Below are 15,952 nucleotides of genomic sequence, written 5' to 3'. Positions count from 1 at the left end.
AAATATATAAATTTGTCTTGATTGAAATATAATTTATTTATATTCATTAAATTTTCATTTTTAATACTTAAATTTTAAAAAATATTATAGTATCTATTCACAATGGAAACCGCGCTTAAATTTTGATCATGAAACTAAATGTTCTGAAATGAGTTACGTTTCTTCGGTTAAAAGTCGATCACAAGTATGTGCTTCTGCAGCAAACGTCAAAGTTGAAACAATTCTTAATAAGAATTTTTACTTTTCGAAGAAAAAGTGATATTTTGAAGATTATATTATTAAAAAAAAAATTCTATTACTGTATTCCTCACAGTGACGCTGTGAGATTGTTGTTGCAATTATTCACAGCATTGTTACCGTTCTAATACGTTCATGCAATGTTAGTTGGCTCTCTGTCCCGCGAAGCATTACGTTATTTTTTTAGTGGCCACTTCAATGTTGTGATTATTTTCACATCTGATTAATTGTATCGTGGTCGAGTAAGGCGAGGTACGTGGTCGCATCATGTTTTGGGCAAATAATTACGTGTCATCCCCTAATATCGAGGCTCTTCTTAACAAAGAGGTAAAGAAGTCTTTTTTCAAATAAAACTGTTTTTCATCATGATTTAAATTTTGTACATTAAAAAAGATTTGTCGAGAATCCAAGCCACGAATGTAATCTACATTTTACTCTTATATTTCTATCTTATTTCATTGTTTTACTTAACTCAACATTATGTCTATTATTTATTTTCTTGTATGCTATTATTTCTTTCATATAGTTTCAGTATTTTTCCTTAATAAAAATTTGTAAAATATATTAATAATTTTTCAGAAATGTTGCAAAACATCAAATTTTTTATGACAGTATGTAATATCTGATAAAGAAAATGATTAGTGCTTTCTTGAAAAGCAATATTATGCTTAATAACTGTCATAAGATTTAGATATTTACTATTATGTTTATAGTATTTATATATTTTCTTTTAACCTTGTTCCTTCTACAATAATTTAGTAAATCATTTCATATAATACTTAAACTATCTTAGTTATGGTTTTGATACTTTTATAGCCTATAAAAGGAATAATGATGTCTTGTAATAATCTACATTTCAGTTTATTAAATATTTATTTTTATGCTATTATTAAAGAAATTAAATTTAATTTTGTCTATAATTTTAGGATGTTACGTTGCATGAATTGATGGATGAAGAGGATATACTACAAGAATGTAAAAGCCAAAATAAGAAACTTATAGATTAGTAAGTAAGATTAAAACACATTTCTATAAATATTAAATGATATACATATCGTAATATAATATTATTTATAGTCTTATAAGATCTGATGTAATGGAAGAGCTAATAACAATTACAACTAAAGAACCATCAACAGATATAGAAGAACGATGGCGCTATAAATATCCAAATGTAGCTTGTGAGCTACTAACGTGTGATGTTCCAGTTTTAAACGAGAAATTAGCAGGTTTGAATAAACCTATTTGAATAAACTTATAACAATTTAATTTTTTTCTCTATAATGTAAGAAATATATAATCTTAAATATCAAAAAGGATTTTAATAAAAATTCATTGTATTTTAGGCAACGAAGCATTGTTGGCAAAACTTTATTCTTTTATTGATACAGACCAACCATTAAATCCTCTTTTGGCATCATTTTTTAGCAAGACTATTGGAGTACTTATTGGTCACAAAACTGTTCAGGTGATTATAAATTAATGTATTAAATTCATTAAAATTGAATATATAAAACAATATAGAAAGTAGTTTTACATAATAACACTTTTTGTAATTAAAGTATAATTGCATTATAAGTATTAAATATCAAATTACCTTTCTTTTATTCCTTGATCATAACCTGAACTTTCAAATCCCATATTTCCATCTTCTCCATCAGAACTGGTATTCGTATCAGTTCACTTGTTTGCAGCTTTTAGAGTTTTTGAAAAGTCGTCAAACATGTGTCGATCTGCTTTTGCAACATTTAGAGACATCTGCAATTATGGACTTAGTACTGAAACTTGTTAGTCAAGTTGAAGGAAATATGCGGCAAAATATATTAAATGTAAGAAGTTTGAAATTTTTATCTTTAATATTGTAGTTAATTGTATGCAAAATTTAAGTATTTTGTTTTGTTTTATTGTATTTGACTATACTGTTGTGTTTCAAATTTTATGTACTTATTTTTTATTGGTTTAACAGTGGTTGGATAGTCAACAATTAGTGCAAAGAGTGGTAAAATTATTGTCCCCAAACTCTGAACCAAGTAAGCATGCAAATGCTGCACAATTACTTTGTGATATGATCACTGCTGCAAGAGAATATCAACGTACATCTACAGCACGTGTTGGTCCGGATCCTATTTTAAATACTCTTGAGTCGTAAGTATAAATAATAGAGATATGAAGACAATTTAAGATATTTAAATTATATTTTTTATTACAGAGCAGATACAGTAAGCCTGTTACTAGAGACTATTTTAACTGGAGAAAAACTAGAAAGTAGTATTCTTGGTGGAATTCAGGTACTTCTTACACTTTTACCAAAAGCTAACAAGTAAGGATGTAAATTATTTAAAAAAATTTTTAACCTTTTGCAAGAAAGTTTACATATCTTATTAACAGCTATGTTTGAAATTTCAGTGGAAGAAATGAGGATAGTGTTCAAGGAAATGGTATTGAAGATGACATCACGGACAGTGAAGAACGTATAAAAATATCAAATGCAACTTTGCCTTACCTAGAACAGCTTCATAAACTTCTACTCGATCCACCTTATGTAAATATTATATTAATATTACACGCTTTCTCTAAACAAATGTATATGGCTTATAATATTGTTTAATATTTTTATAAAAACTAAATATCTTTGCGATGCATGCAAAAAATTATTTTATTTAATATAATTTTTCACAATCATATCTTTACACTACAGAAACCTCCTGTTAAGACAACTACAGGTGTGTTAGAATGTCCAGTTGGTATTACGCGTTTACATGTTGCAAAGTTGTTTACAACATTAATGGCAACTGAAAATGTAAAGGTTTATGAAGCCTTAGTAGAATTAGGAACATTCCAAACGTTACTTGTAAGTGAATTTAATAATCATTCAAAATTCAATGTTTTATAATACTAAAGATGAATAAGAGATTAATTTTATTCTTTTTAAGGATTTATTTTTTAAATATATGTGGAACAATTTTCTACATACTCAAGTACAATTTTGCTTGGCTTTAGCTATTAATTGTGATTTTAAAGATACAAATGACATTATTTATGTTAATGTAAGTATTGCAATCAATAAGAATCAAAATATTTATTTTTATAATATATTATAAGCACAAATATTTTTGATTAATGTAATTATATTAATTTTTAGATATTTAACAAATGCAGATTGATAGATCGAATTTTGGAAGCATGGGACAAAAATGACAGTAAACAGTAAGTTAAATAGTAATTGTAAAAGAATATTGCATAAGTTTATATTTTACAGTAATACACCAATTTAAAAAAAAAACGGACGTTTTTATGTTTTAGAAATAAAGAAATTGAAAATAAACAAGGATACATGGGTCATTTAATAAACATTGCAAATAACATTGTTAATCAACGTGAAAAAAATGAAAATTTAGATAAATTCTTGAAGGATAATTTGTCACCCGAGTGTCTTAATAAATGGGATAATTTTGTGAATGTTGAATTGACAAAAATTAATAAAACACATCAAATTCTTTTGGTACGTATATAAGTTATTAGATAAATATCATTTATCTTTCTATTAATATTAGAATTGTCCATCATTGCTTAAGTTATAATTCGAATTTCTAGGGTGGTAAACCTCAAGCATCCATGACAAGCTCCAGTGAAAATCCAGATGAATATAGTTCTTATCCCCAAGAAGAATTTCTTCAGGTTCAACGAGTCGAACAGGTTAGTACAACACATTTTTATGCAAAGTAAATATAGACAATAAAAAGAAAGGTTGCAGAAAATGTACATAAAATGAATAGATTATTATAGATTGAGAAAATTTATTTGTGAGTTATAATATTTTATTATTTTTCATAATATTATACAACATAAATAGTTTTACACCAACTATCTGGGACAACATATGACAACACAATTTCCTGAAAATTTTGGATTCCACGATGATCAATTTAATGATGGCGATGACGCTCTTCAGTAAGTAAAAATATATACTTTACTACTAACACTTTATTGTTGATAATTGTATTTTATATATGTCCATGATTACAAAGTTCTATGTTGCAAAACAATTAAAGAAAAATTAGGAAAATAGTACTATAATAAAAGAACATAATATGAAGCTATACATATCTTCGCAATATCTCTTCTTTTTTATAAATGTTATAGTAATTCAGTTGATCAATTAACAACGATGAGCTTTACTATCAGCGAAGAAGATCTAGACAAAAGGGAAGATATGTTCAATAAGGTACAAGTTACGTTAATAAAATTTGTTCATGAATATTTCAAGCTTTAACTTTTAACGATTTTATATAGATATGTCAGCAAAAGCAAAAGGCCGATCTAGAGGATTGTAATACAGTAGTCGAATGGGGCGATGAAGGAGAACTCACTTTTCAGACGGTTGTAGATAAACGTGACTGGCCAACAAAGCAGCAACATAATGATTCTAATTCATCCGATGAAGACGATGAGGATACACGAGACATGCATATGGAAATTGATTCTACGGAGTGTATGGATTAATTTTCATAATTACTTTCAGTTTTTATTTTCTTTTACGAAATAAATGTTCGATTCGCCATCGGTTTCAAATACAAAAATTCTCAACACTTAATTTTTAAATTTACGACACTGCTGCATTAACATTTGTTATCTCAGCTTGGGGTTCAACAGAACCATTACCTACCAATACTACACTTCCTGAGATGAATCCATGGGACATTGCATCATCAGAACCAGTTGAATCTGTTGGCTGGGCAAATTTTGATAACTTTGAAAACACTCTTAACATGGAGAATGCTGTGATAATAGATAATAAATTGTGTGATGATGGTAAAAAGGAAATGTCGAATATAACAGTGGAGAATAAAATGGATACTGCATTGGGAAGCAAAGCAACTCTAGAAGCTATTGGAGCAGGTGATATGAAAATTGGAGATTCAGTTGATAGTACCGCTTCATATGTAGAAACAAATATAAATCATCAAAGTACAGAGAGTAATTTGTATTCTGGTTGTACTGCCGATAAAAATGCAAATCCAAGTGAAATTGTAGATAGCAGGTAAATAAAAAGCATTTATATATTTAAAAGTATTGCGTATTTAAAAATATAATGGAAAATATATAACATATATTTACAAACTTTAGAGAAATCAAGTGTGAAGGGAACATACAGAATACGGAAGTTGCGACTACTACGGTACAAAATGAAAAGTCTTCGAGCGATTATAAAATCCCATGTAACTTAAAAAATGTATCATCGGAAGCTGTATTATCGTCAACAGATACCAAATGAAAAATTATTTGTTGAGTATGGTATTGCAATAGAACAACAAAAAGTCATATCAAGTATAAATTTGTACGAATGATCAGAATATATATTACGTCCCTATATTTTCATTAGATCACATTAATTGTGCTTCATTGCGTTGGCGCCTGGGTAACAACTCATAGCAGGGTATAAGTATGGATTGAAAAGTAAAAGACTAACCGACGCTCAACTATGAATAGTTTATTACTTGATGTATATGTTTATGTTCTCGGATCGCCAAAGTTTCAATTATAAATACAACTTCGTGAAATACAATTTTCCAGATTTTCTTAATGGACATTGTTATTAAAAATTTCTTTAGGTTGTTATTTGTACGTAATTAATACAAAAATTTGATTAAATTGTCACACATCCTTCGTGTTGCAAATTTGGTATAATATATTAGCATGATGAAGTAGATAAAGTACAATTTGTACAAAATCGACGAATGCCAAGAAAATCTAACTTGGTCGCCCGATACCTGTTCTCACAAAAGTATTACATGCTGATGTGTGTGTATATATGTAAATGTACATACATACATATACACATACATACACATATTGTAATGTTTTAAGTGATACTGATACGAGGCTGCTTAAAAAGAATCACCGTAAATAATAATATTTAATAAAAAAACTGGTGCTTTTGCTTCTTCGTTCGATAAGGCAAAGGTACTTACGTGCAGTGCCTATTGTTTGATTAAACGTTTGCTCGTGCAACGATGCGATATAAACAAAAAAGAAAATTATGTATTTTTATTACGTTGATGGTAGTGCTCATCCAATGTATACACATGTAATGTAGTGAAGTATTTCAATGACGAATGTACTTTCATTTGCATTCCAGAGAAGAAACTTTAGTAAAACTTAGTAACTATAATGCTTTCTCAAAATGATCTTCCAAAAAAATATAGTATTAAATTGCAAGGATCGAAATTTTAAGTAATTTGTATTTTCAATAATATGTATATAATTTTTTGAAACAAAATTTTGTGATCTGTTTTCTAATTGTTTAAGAAATTTTGTTTGCTTTGAAAATTTTTGGGTATAATAATGTGTTTATAGTACCGTACATGAAATATTGTACATAAGTAATAAATATAAGCAGTGTTCAAAATTAAAAAAAGATATTATTCTTAATACTTTTGTTTCATATTATTATGTAATATTATTAGAACTATAAATGTACTTCGTGATATCATATATATATCATAATTAAAAACATTGATATAATATCTTAATTCATTGATTTATAAATTATAAAATATTTTTATGGAAAATGCTATAACTCAAATGTACTGCAAACATGATCGAGATATTTCTAAATAAGAAAATAAAATCATAAAATTTCTTTATATTTTACCACATACTAAAAAAACGTACAAACAGTATTTTAGTTATTTAATTAAATTACATGTTATCATAATCCAATGATAATGCTAAATGCTTGTCATATTTAAATATAGTATTTGAATACAACAAGAAAATGTTACAGCTTCTAACTTAATGAATTACAAATAATATTGTTCATATTAATAAAAAGAATTTAAAAAGAAATGACAAGGATTTTTATTTTTTAATTTCTTATATAGAGCATACAACTAAATAGGATCACCTAAATATCTGCTTTATTTATTGTTATATGAAAAGTTTCTCAAGACAAAGTTACACTATTTCAAGGACCACATGTAACCATGGAACTAGCTTCTTCTCATGATCATTTTTTTTTTTACAAGATTTCAAGTCATCAGTGTTTTCTTAAACAGAGCTCTAGAATTTGAATTTTCTAATTTTGCCACATACCGATTAAACATAATTAAATATTATATGTATATATCTAATGTATATAATATTCAGACGCAATAATTATAATTCAGAGTAATTACAATTGAAAAAATATAATTTTGACGCAAATATCTCAAAATTAAATAACTGTAACAGTATGGTCATTAAGGTCGCCGAGTTTGTTTATTCACACTCTACAAGGATATCGACAAATAAATATAAGATTCTATTTAAAAAAATTGGTGATGACCTTGAAATTTCGTAGAAAAATGATCATGGAAGAAAGCTATTTCCATCGTTACATGTGACCCTTACAATACTGTAACTTTGTTCTAAGAAGTTTCTTAATTGAACAATAAATAAGGCAGACATTTATGTACAAAACTTGGTGTGTAAAGTTCATAAAATCTATATACTAAATTTACTATATAAAATATTCAAAATACAAATAACATTTGCACTCTTAATTTAATTATGGTAAGTAAAACGGCAGCTTATTAATATTTATCTTTCAAGAATTTTCATTGTACATTTAATAACTCAACACCAATCACTTTCTTTGAGAGTAATATTTTATCTGAATAGAACAGTTTTATTTACATAAATTTCAAAATTGAATAAATTCCCGCAAAATTTCTCATAAGATAATAATTATAATAATGCTAACACAAAGTATGAAATATAAGATAGATTAATAGATTTAATAATTCCATGCATTTTAACATTTTCGTGTCACACAATCTCGAGACACTAGAGACCTCTTTCTAAATAGTGCTAATACATTACGTTATATAACGTGGAATTTTATTATAAATTTACAAGAATCTTTGTACAAGGATTGTTTACATTAGTCACGTAATTTTATAAACAATCTGGTCTTCTGAAACGGTAATAACGTTTTTTAAAAGCATAATTATTCCTTGAAATTCTATAAAGTCATTAATCTTTTGCGTATTTCATTTGTAATATCAAGTTTGTATTACATCGCAAATGAAGTTGTTGTGTTCATGCTACTGATATCTTAAAATTTATTCGTAATCTATTAATCATAAGTATATATTTAAAACATTTATTCGACTGATATACTATTACAATTATATACATTAAAAAAAATATGCTAACGTTGATATTTTTTATCGTTAGTGGTAGCTTAGAAGGAAGATTGAAGTCAATACAGTCAACTGTATTTTACGTTATTACATCATACTAGTGTGCATAGTTGCGAAGCATACATATCAATCCCCAAAAAGGTAAAAATTTATTATTACTTTTGTGTTCATATTTTATTCTTTTACATTATTCTACACTCGATTTTAGGAATGTGTGTAGCGATTTTGGTTTCATCTTTAAAATTCATCATACTTATTAAATTATTCTCAAAACTTGCTTTTTGTTAAGTACTCTTTTTTATTTATTTTTATCATGTCATAAGAGATATTATGAATATAATTATATTCTATACCTAATTGACAAAATATTATTTTCAATGTTTATCTTTTAGTTTAATGGAGATAGCCAGAGCCTTTCAAGTTGTTAGAAAATACTGGTTTGTGACATTTATCCCAACTTGTACTATACTTGCTATTTGTGCAGATTTGAGACATACGTATTTGTGGAAGAAACAATTAGCTGCAGAGGAGCAACTAAAATTAAACATTTAGAATGCCAGCATTATCACCAGTGGCTCAACAAGCTATAGCAACTGTTGTGTTTGTATGTGTAATATACACTGGGCGCCAACTTTACAACTATGGCTCTGGGATAACGATGACTGATTATCGTGATAAATCAGCTTTATTTGGAAAAGAATTAAAACCCGGAGAACCTCCATCTTGGCCATAATTTACTCTTATATTATGTTATGTTATATATAATATATTAGTTGTCTTCTAAGTACATCTGTATTTTAAAGATAACTATATGTATACAAAATAATAAATTAGTAAGAGGAAATAATAAATCATGTAAGTTATAATGGTTTCATTATTTGTTTATCTATTAAATAATTGATGTACAATTGTTTTCCTTATCAAATAATTCCTTATATTTCTTGTTCTTATTCTTTTTTATTCTTTTCATAAAGAAAGTATATATACTCCATATCTGTAGATATTCATTTGCTTAACGAATTTCCCATTTGATTTATCTCTACACATATTTTTCATTAGAAAAGGAAATTAGTTCAATAATTGTTAACATAATGTAATGTATCAATATTTATCTTACCACATACACATGTATACTCAATATTATTTAATATTATTTGTAGATCATGTATCCTCATGTAATGAAAACTTCTATCTCATATTTCTATTATTTCATTGTACTGAAATAGATATATTTTGTTAAATAAATTTTTGTTCCTAGAATATTTCATGTACTGAATGTATTTATTTACATTAAATTGTGTTTATAGTAATATATAAACATAATAACTAGATCATCTATTCATAGAATTAAATATCAATGAATTTTTATATTTGAAAATAAATCATCATTCTATTCCAAAAATATATTTATTTCTCAATCTGATTTTGTTTTATGTTGAAAGGATATCAGATTTCACTAGTGTACTCATTTTTCAACGACATATATGTACTAATATAGGCGTACCTTAATACAAAAATAAAACTAGCAAAGAATATCAAAACGTTTTGAAGTTTTATATTAAAACTATCCAGTAATTATTATTATTGGAAGGAGTAAAATAAATTAAATAGAACTTATATAAAATATTGTACAGATTAATTACTAAGTTCTTGAGAATTTTGTAATTTTTGTAGTTTTTGAACCTATTTCAAAGGTTTCCCCTAATTTAGATATTTTCAATTTGCAAATCTATTGTAAAGAGGGCGCTATTATTGATTCATTAATTCAGGGCCATCTAGATGGCGTTCTAAAGTCTCCATGTAAAATTACTTTTTATTTAATTTCATATTATTTCATTTTAAACGATATGATTTATACAATAAATATATAACAAATATTTTATGACTCTTTCTTAAGGTGAAGTGTTTGTACATTTTCTATATTTAACCAGATTTAACGAATTAATATCTTTCCCCCTAATATGGAGTACATATCGACATGCGCGCGCATATTGATTTGACCAATGGTTCCGTACATTTTACTGAAACCAGTATCGTAGATAGAAAATGAGCATCCAATAATATGCTACACGAAGAAGTAAAATAATGTATGATAAAATTAGTAATAAAGTTGTAAATGTAATCGAGAAAAATTACATTTGGGAACGTCATATTTAATTATTACAAAATTAAATATATGTTATAATAATTAATATACATTAAATTATTAAAATAACTGCCTCTTGTAAGTGAGACAACTTCTTATTTCGTTACTTCTTTGTCGTTTGAATTCAACGTATTTGAAGTTTAATTAATATTTCAATATAGATGGACGTCGGTTTTATAATAACAAATACATACATAACAAAAAGTTATTTTACTCTTACAAGAGTGCATGTTATATGAATTAAAGTAAATATAGTTTAAATATTCATTAGAAACGATCATCGAAATATTTGAAAGACGTAAAATCAAATTTTCATGGTTGAATGAAAAGAAGAGAGGATGGGGCGCAAGTGCGGTTTATACGGTAGTGTAAGTTGCGCCGTTGGCAGCAAAATGGTGAAGAGCAGAGGGGGTTAGGAGCTTGCATCGTTGCAGCGTTGCAGTTGTCCGCCATTGCTAGGGAGTTAACTTGAATACTAGGCTAGGCGAAGATCTCGGTGCTTACCGAGTGCCCCCTCTCCCTTGCATCGTGGAAAAAACTATTTAGTGATTTCGTGTTACGATTTTGGGTATTTTGAGATCCGGGCGATTTCGAATCGGTCTTCGTTCGGAAGGAATGGAGAAGAGACAACCAACAATGATTACGACCAGTGAGACGGGCTTACACGCCAATCTACTAACCGCGACGGGCCAGCGTCTTACTCCAACAGGCAAAATCAGCCATGCCAAGACGCGTGTCTACACGCAACGGTATCGTAAAGAATGGGAACAAATGCCCGATTTTAAAGGTACTTTTCGTTATTGTTTATTGCTTATTTTGAAATAGCACGTTATCGGCTAAAACGAATACGTTTCTTCAGCACTTTAACACATATTCTAACGTATTGTGCCACGGTGAATATCTTCATATGTATTTAATAATCGTAGCTCCGTCAGTTCGTCACAGTATTAAGCAATGATGTTTTTGATTAGTAGCGGTTAATTATTTTTAGAGGAAATCATTGTCACGTGCAATAGTACAATCAACTTTGTTTCCTTTGGATTTCATCAGCGGTAGATGCTTATTACGATTTATAACATCTTCAATTCGCCACAATATTCTTCTTGTATCTTATTTTCTTATTATAGTATACTTAGAAGTGTATATAACTATCGTGTATCACTATTTCGAATTACGCATTATCAATCTTTGTAAAATTTAAATATAATCGTTTATATATATATATATAGCATAGCTGGTAAAATTCATCCATACTTAAATAACTCTCACTTGACGCAAGATTTTTTTGTAGAAATGGGAAAATTCAATGTGTTACGTACGCGACACATGACTGTAGTCCATTCAACGAGTCGAATCAATCGAGATAAATAAAACCACGTGATCAAACTCTAGGGGAAACAGGGTTGGTTATACAATTTCAATATATTACAAAATAGAAATTTGCATTTCTAAACATTAATCTTGTAAGTCTTTTCCACGGTCATATAAACAGATCTGGACACTCGCTAGGGGAAATTGCCCATTGAGTGAAGCATAAAAAAACCACATAGCTGACAGAAGTAAGGGTCATTTTGCGCCCGATCATATAAACAAATCAAGTATAATTGTAAAATTTCACTTTTGCGTATAAAAGTTATATACTCTTCTCAATAAATATTTTATTTATAATAGCATTTATTATTTAAGGGAATATTTTTAATATTTTTGTGATAATAATCTCAACATAAAATTTCTTGCTTATACGTATTTCCCTACTACTACTGTATTAGAGGTTATTACTAAACTTATAATTTTTTATCTTTCTTAATGTAAAAAATATGTAACATTTCATTTTACTGCTTTTATTGTCAGGGTTTATTATGATTGTTTCAATAATAAAAGAAATGTGAATAAAAGAATACCTACCTAGTCAATTTTAATTATTCAAAATAAACCGTAATTCCTCGCGCATACACGGAACGTGCCTAGCTCTGTCGACCATGTTGATTTTTTAGCGGATAGATGCTTTTGTCTATGCTTTCGATATAGTATAAGATATAGTAGAAGAAAAACTGTCACATCCTCTCCGCATATTTAAATTTCATATCTTTCCTTTAGTTTCTGGAATGTTTTTTAGCGAAACTTTATTTTCTTTTAGGAAAATTCAGATCTCTATAATTTTTGTACTGAGATATATTGGATACATCAGTCTATATAAAACACAATACAAAATAAACAGTGCTTTGATTGTGTATTCTGCAAGATATACAATCCTTTTTGCTACTTTCTAATTCTTTCAGATATCGCTAATTGGAAAAAGCAAGTGAAATTATGAGTTCAAATAGAAAGAACGTTATATGAAATATCTATAAGAAAGAACTAAAGAGTAACAGTGTCGAAAAAGTTCTTACAGAGATAGTAAAAATAACTGCCTCTACCAGGAGTTACCTACCACAGAAGTTTCTGAAATAAGAATTGAATGATTATATTACTCAATTTTAAGAAGACTACATTTTATAATGTACTAAAAGATGAAATTTAAATGTATGCAAATTGACCACGATAGTTTTCTACATGATACAGAAGACTTAAGAGTAGTAGCTATATAAATGTACAAGAAAGTGATTTTTCATTTTATAATATATCGAGATTATAAATGCGACGAGACTGTTTTCACTAGAATGTGTTTATGTAGTTATATTTACCTTGATTGACTCGATTCGTTGAGCGAATCATAGCGTTAATAAGTTACCAGTAAAAGTATTACCAAGTCAACCTTCGATTCGATGTTACCATACAGTTAAAATGTGTTTAGTAACACGGTATATTCGGCAGAATGTTTCGTAGCCTTTCGAAAGAGAGAACAGTGCGCTTAAAATAACAAACAAAGAAATATTTAACATGATATTTTACCATAGGATGGTTGACGTCCGTGCCGTTCCAATCAACACGAGCTTATTGTCTGTATTGCAAGAAAAATCTCCATGCGCACCGACTTTCTTTGTTAAAACATACATGTACGATGAAGCATCAACGATCAGCTTTGTCACACGAAGCGGAAGAAAAAAAGAAGGCTGCAGCTCGAAAGGCAAATGCGGTAGAAGAGGTTGAAATAGAAGAAGTTGAGGAAATTGAGGTTTATATTCTGAACATTTGTAATTAGCTTTATACTGCTTGAATAAATTAGATAAAATTAAATTATGTTCATGTTATAAAGGGATACATTATGGTAAGCAATATTAAACAGAAATTTATTAAAGCATTTCTTTATTAGGCTATTGAACACACTCAAACTGAAGTAGAAGAAAATGAAGATGAGGTGGAATATGTTGTTGAGAGATTAGAAACGGATGATGAGCTGGATGAAGCTCAGATTAAAGATCCAATCGAAGATGTTGGTGCTGAAGCTGAGGATGAAGAAGAAGAGGAAGAAGATGATGTAGAAGATATGCAGATGCAGATGCCTTCTGATGAGGAAGATGTTAAACATTCGATAAAAAAGATTAAGATAGAGAGGGTGGTGAGTGATTCTTTTATTTGTATGGAATAAACGTTTTATAAATTAAATTCATGAATATTTCACATTATTGTTATCTAATTACATTAATTTAGGAGAACTGTGAGGATTCCTTGACAGAAGCTATGGATCATATGCAGAGTGAATATTTGGAAGAAAGTGATAATCATGAAACTGTACAAATGGAAATAGTTGTAGAATCAGAAGATCAAAGTAATTCAGATATGCAAGTTGTATCGATTCTTCCTGATACTGAAGATTCTAGTAAAGAATCGTCAAAGGAATCACGCGAAAATGGAAGAGCGATTCGACGAGGCGATAGTAAATTAGATAGAAAATCTGCAAAATTATTGGTGAATGTATATAACAATATAAAAAATATATTATAAATGATATTTTAACAAAAGGTTCAAATAAAATATGAATGATGTTTTAGCAAGATGAATGCAAACAGCAAGGAGATTCGGGAATAATGGTGGCATGTCCGTTACCTATTTTAGGTACAGCTTATCAAATTAGTTCCTCGGTCGCACCTAATACTAACACCATTGGTGTGCTTCAACCAGTGAATACAATCCCCATTGCACCTGCGCAAAGTAAAACGATTACTTTGACGACGGGTGGAAAAACTCTGACTTTGACAGGTGGTACATTCCAACCTGGTGCTCAGTATGTACTGAGTAAATTAAAGGGTAAATTTCCTACGTTGGTAATGGCTGATAAAAAAACTACAATTGTAGCTAATCAAGCAGAGGATGCCGCGAAAGGTGCTCAGATAAACAAGGATCAGTTAGATGTAGCAAGTACTAGTTATCAAAGTCCGAAAAGAGTACGTCGATTTTTGGTATTTGCAAATTAATGGCATTTCTTGCCTTATCAATATTTAAACACTATGGTTTTTCTAGCATGTACTTTTAAAAACCGTTAATACTCCAACAATTAAAAAGCCTCGTATTTCAACTCACGTTGTGGACACTAGTAAAGGTTTACCAATTGGAGGTTTGCAAGTTAGCCTTTATAAGTTAATGGATGGGAGGTGGACTTTTTTAAATGAAAGGTATAATACTGAAATCAAATATTTTTTGCATTTATCACACCAGAATCTATTAATTCTACAATAAAGTACGTAAAATCTATTTTCCTTTGTTCCAGTAATACGAGCCCGAATGGTCGATGCGTAGATTTGGTGGATAACATGAAAGTTAATTTCACAGCTGGACGTTACAAGATTCACTTCGATGTTGATAAATATTTTACGCTAAGAAGGATAGAAACAATGTATCCGTTTATCGAGATTGTTTTTGATGTAAAAAACCCTGCTGGTCACTATCACATACCAGTGCTTCTGAGTCCATTTGGTTACACCACCTACCGTGGTTCCGAAAGATAAACTTTAATCAAGTCGCTATCCGAGACTTCGATCATTGCGAATCTAAGACCGTGGCAATCTGGATCTACCGCTACGACGCACACGGAACGGTCTTTCCTTCAGTAAAACTGGACGCCTCACCGCCGACCCACGCAAGCCAGTGACTGGATACGAGACGATGACCAAGGCCAGGAGTGATTTAGCCATTGAAAAGTTCATGGACATCACCACCAGCACGTCATACTAAAAAGGGGAACAGAGGTCTACGACCGTACGCGGAAACGCTCCGCGCTGTACCGACAGGTATCCATCGCCACATCGAAGACAACGCACAACATCTGCACGGGCTTGACAACAATCGGCTGACGCTTTACGACAACAAATACCGCCACTCGACACTAACTTCTACCGGGCGACGGTAACGCAGTGGTTAGCGCCTTAGGTTACGAACGTTCGGGACTCGGGTTCGAATCCCAGCGCCCGTAGTCCAATTTTTCTTCCATGGCACATAAATGAGA

General features: G+C 29.4%; 2 protein-coding genes and 2 long non-coding RNA genes across 7 annotated transcripts; 3 read left to right on the top strand and 1 right to left on the bottom strand.

The window, feature by feature from the left end:
• Positions 1 to 152: 152 nt before the first annotated feature.
• Positions 153 to 5,825, top strand: fmt (phosphatase 6 regulatory subunit 1-like protein fmt). Of its 3 annotated transcripts, none has more exons than XM_069114829.1 (19): positions 153 to 564; positions 1,164 to 1,243; positions 1,315 to 1,466; positions 1,584 to 1,705; positions 1,899 to 2,066; positions 2,204 to 2,382; positions 2,447 to 2,557; positions 2,644 to 2,779; positions 2,936 to 3,088; positions 3,171 to 3,284; positions 3,380 to 3,444; positions 3,541 to 3,739; positions 3,832 to 3,933; positions 4,091 to 4,188; positions 4,381 to 4,462; positions 4,531 to 4,729; positions 4,876 to 5,278; positions 5,365 to 5,527; positions 5,621 to 5,825. In XM_069114829.1, the coding sequence occupies exons 1-18, from the start codon at positions 505 to 507 to the stop codon at positions 5,510 to 5,512; spliced, it is 2,571 nt and encodes an 856-aa protein (XP_068970930.1). In that variant the 5' UTR covers positions 153 to 504; the 3' UTR covers positions 5,513 to 5,527; positions 5,621 to 5,825. The 3 variants fall into 3 exon arrangements, with proteins under 3 accessions (XP_068970930.1, XP_068970106.1, XP_068969241.1); XM_069114005.1 differs by having other exon boundaries at positions 5,365 to 5,532; XM_069113140.1 differs by having other exon boundaries at positions 5,365 to 5,825.
• A 2,250-nt stretch (positions 5,826 to 8,075) lies between these two features.
• LOC138182145 (uncharacterized) lies at positions 8,076 to 8,949 on the top strand. The gene is made up of 3 exons (XR_011173772.1): positions 8,076 to 8,366; positions 8,458 to 8,564; positions 8,908 to 8,949. It is a non-coding gene; the product is annotated as an uncharacterized LOC138182145 (long non-coding RNA).
• A 269-nt stretch (positions 8,950 to 9,218) lies between these two features.
• On the bottom strand, positions 9,219 to 10,001 carry LOC138182574 (uncharacterized). The gene is made up of 2 exons (XR_011173910.1): positions 9,541 to 10,001; positions 9,219 to 9,460 (listed from the first exon to the last, which is right to left on the bottom strand). It is a non-coding gene; the product is annotated as an uncharacterized LOC138182574 (long non-coding RNA).
• An 826-nt stretch (positions 10,002 to 10,827) lies between these two features.
• Positions 10,828 to 15,466, top strand: LOC138181116 (uncharacterized). 2 transcript variants are annotated; one of them, XM_069116084.1, is made up of 7 exons: positions 10,828 to 11,356; positions 13,467 to 13,684; positions 13,823 to 14,068; positions 14,161 to 14,424; positions 14,502 to 14,894; positions 14,971 to 15,122; positions 15,218 to 15,466. In XM_069116084.1, the coding sequence occupies exons 1-7, from the start codon at positions 11,185 to 11,187 to the stop codon at positions 15,453 to 15,455; spliced, it is 1,683 nt and encodes a 560-aa protein (XP_068972185.1). In that variant the 5' UTR covers positions 10,828 to 11,184; the 3' UTR covers positions 15,456 to 15,466. The 2 variants fall into 2 exon arrangements, with proteins under 2 accessions (XP_068972185.1, XP_068973004.1); XM_069116903.1 differs by having other exon boundaries at positions 10,833 to 11,356; positions 14,161 to 14,418.
• Positions 15,467 to 15,952: the final 486 nt, after the last annotated feature.

Source organism: Bombus flavifrons, chromosome 1 (assembly GCF_040668555.2).
Source record: "Bombus flavifrons isolate JBK064 chromosome 1, iyBomFlav1_principal, whole genome shotgun sequence".
In the NCBI taxonomy this organism is placed as follows: Eukaryota; Metazoa; Arthropoda; class Insecta; order Hymenoptera; family Apidae; genus Bombus; species Bombus flavifrons.
Note: the sequence above shows the minus strand (reverse complement) of the source record. Positions and strands in the feature narration are given on the sequence as shown.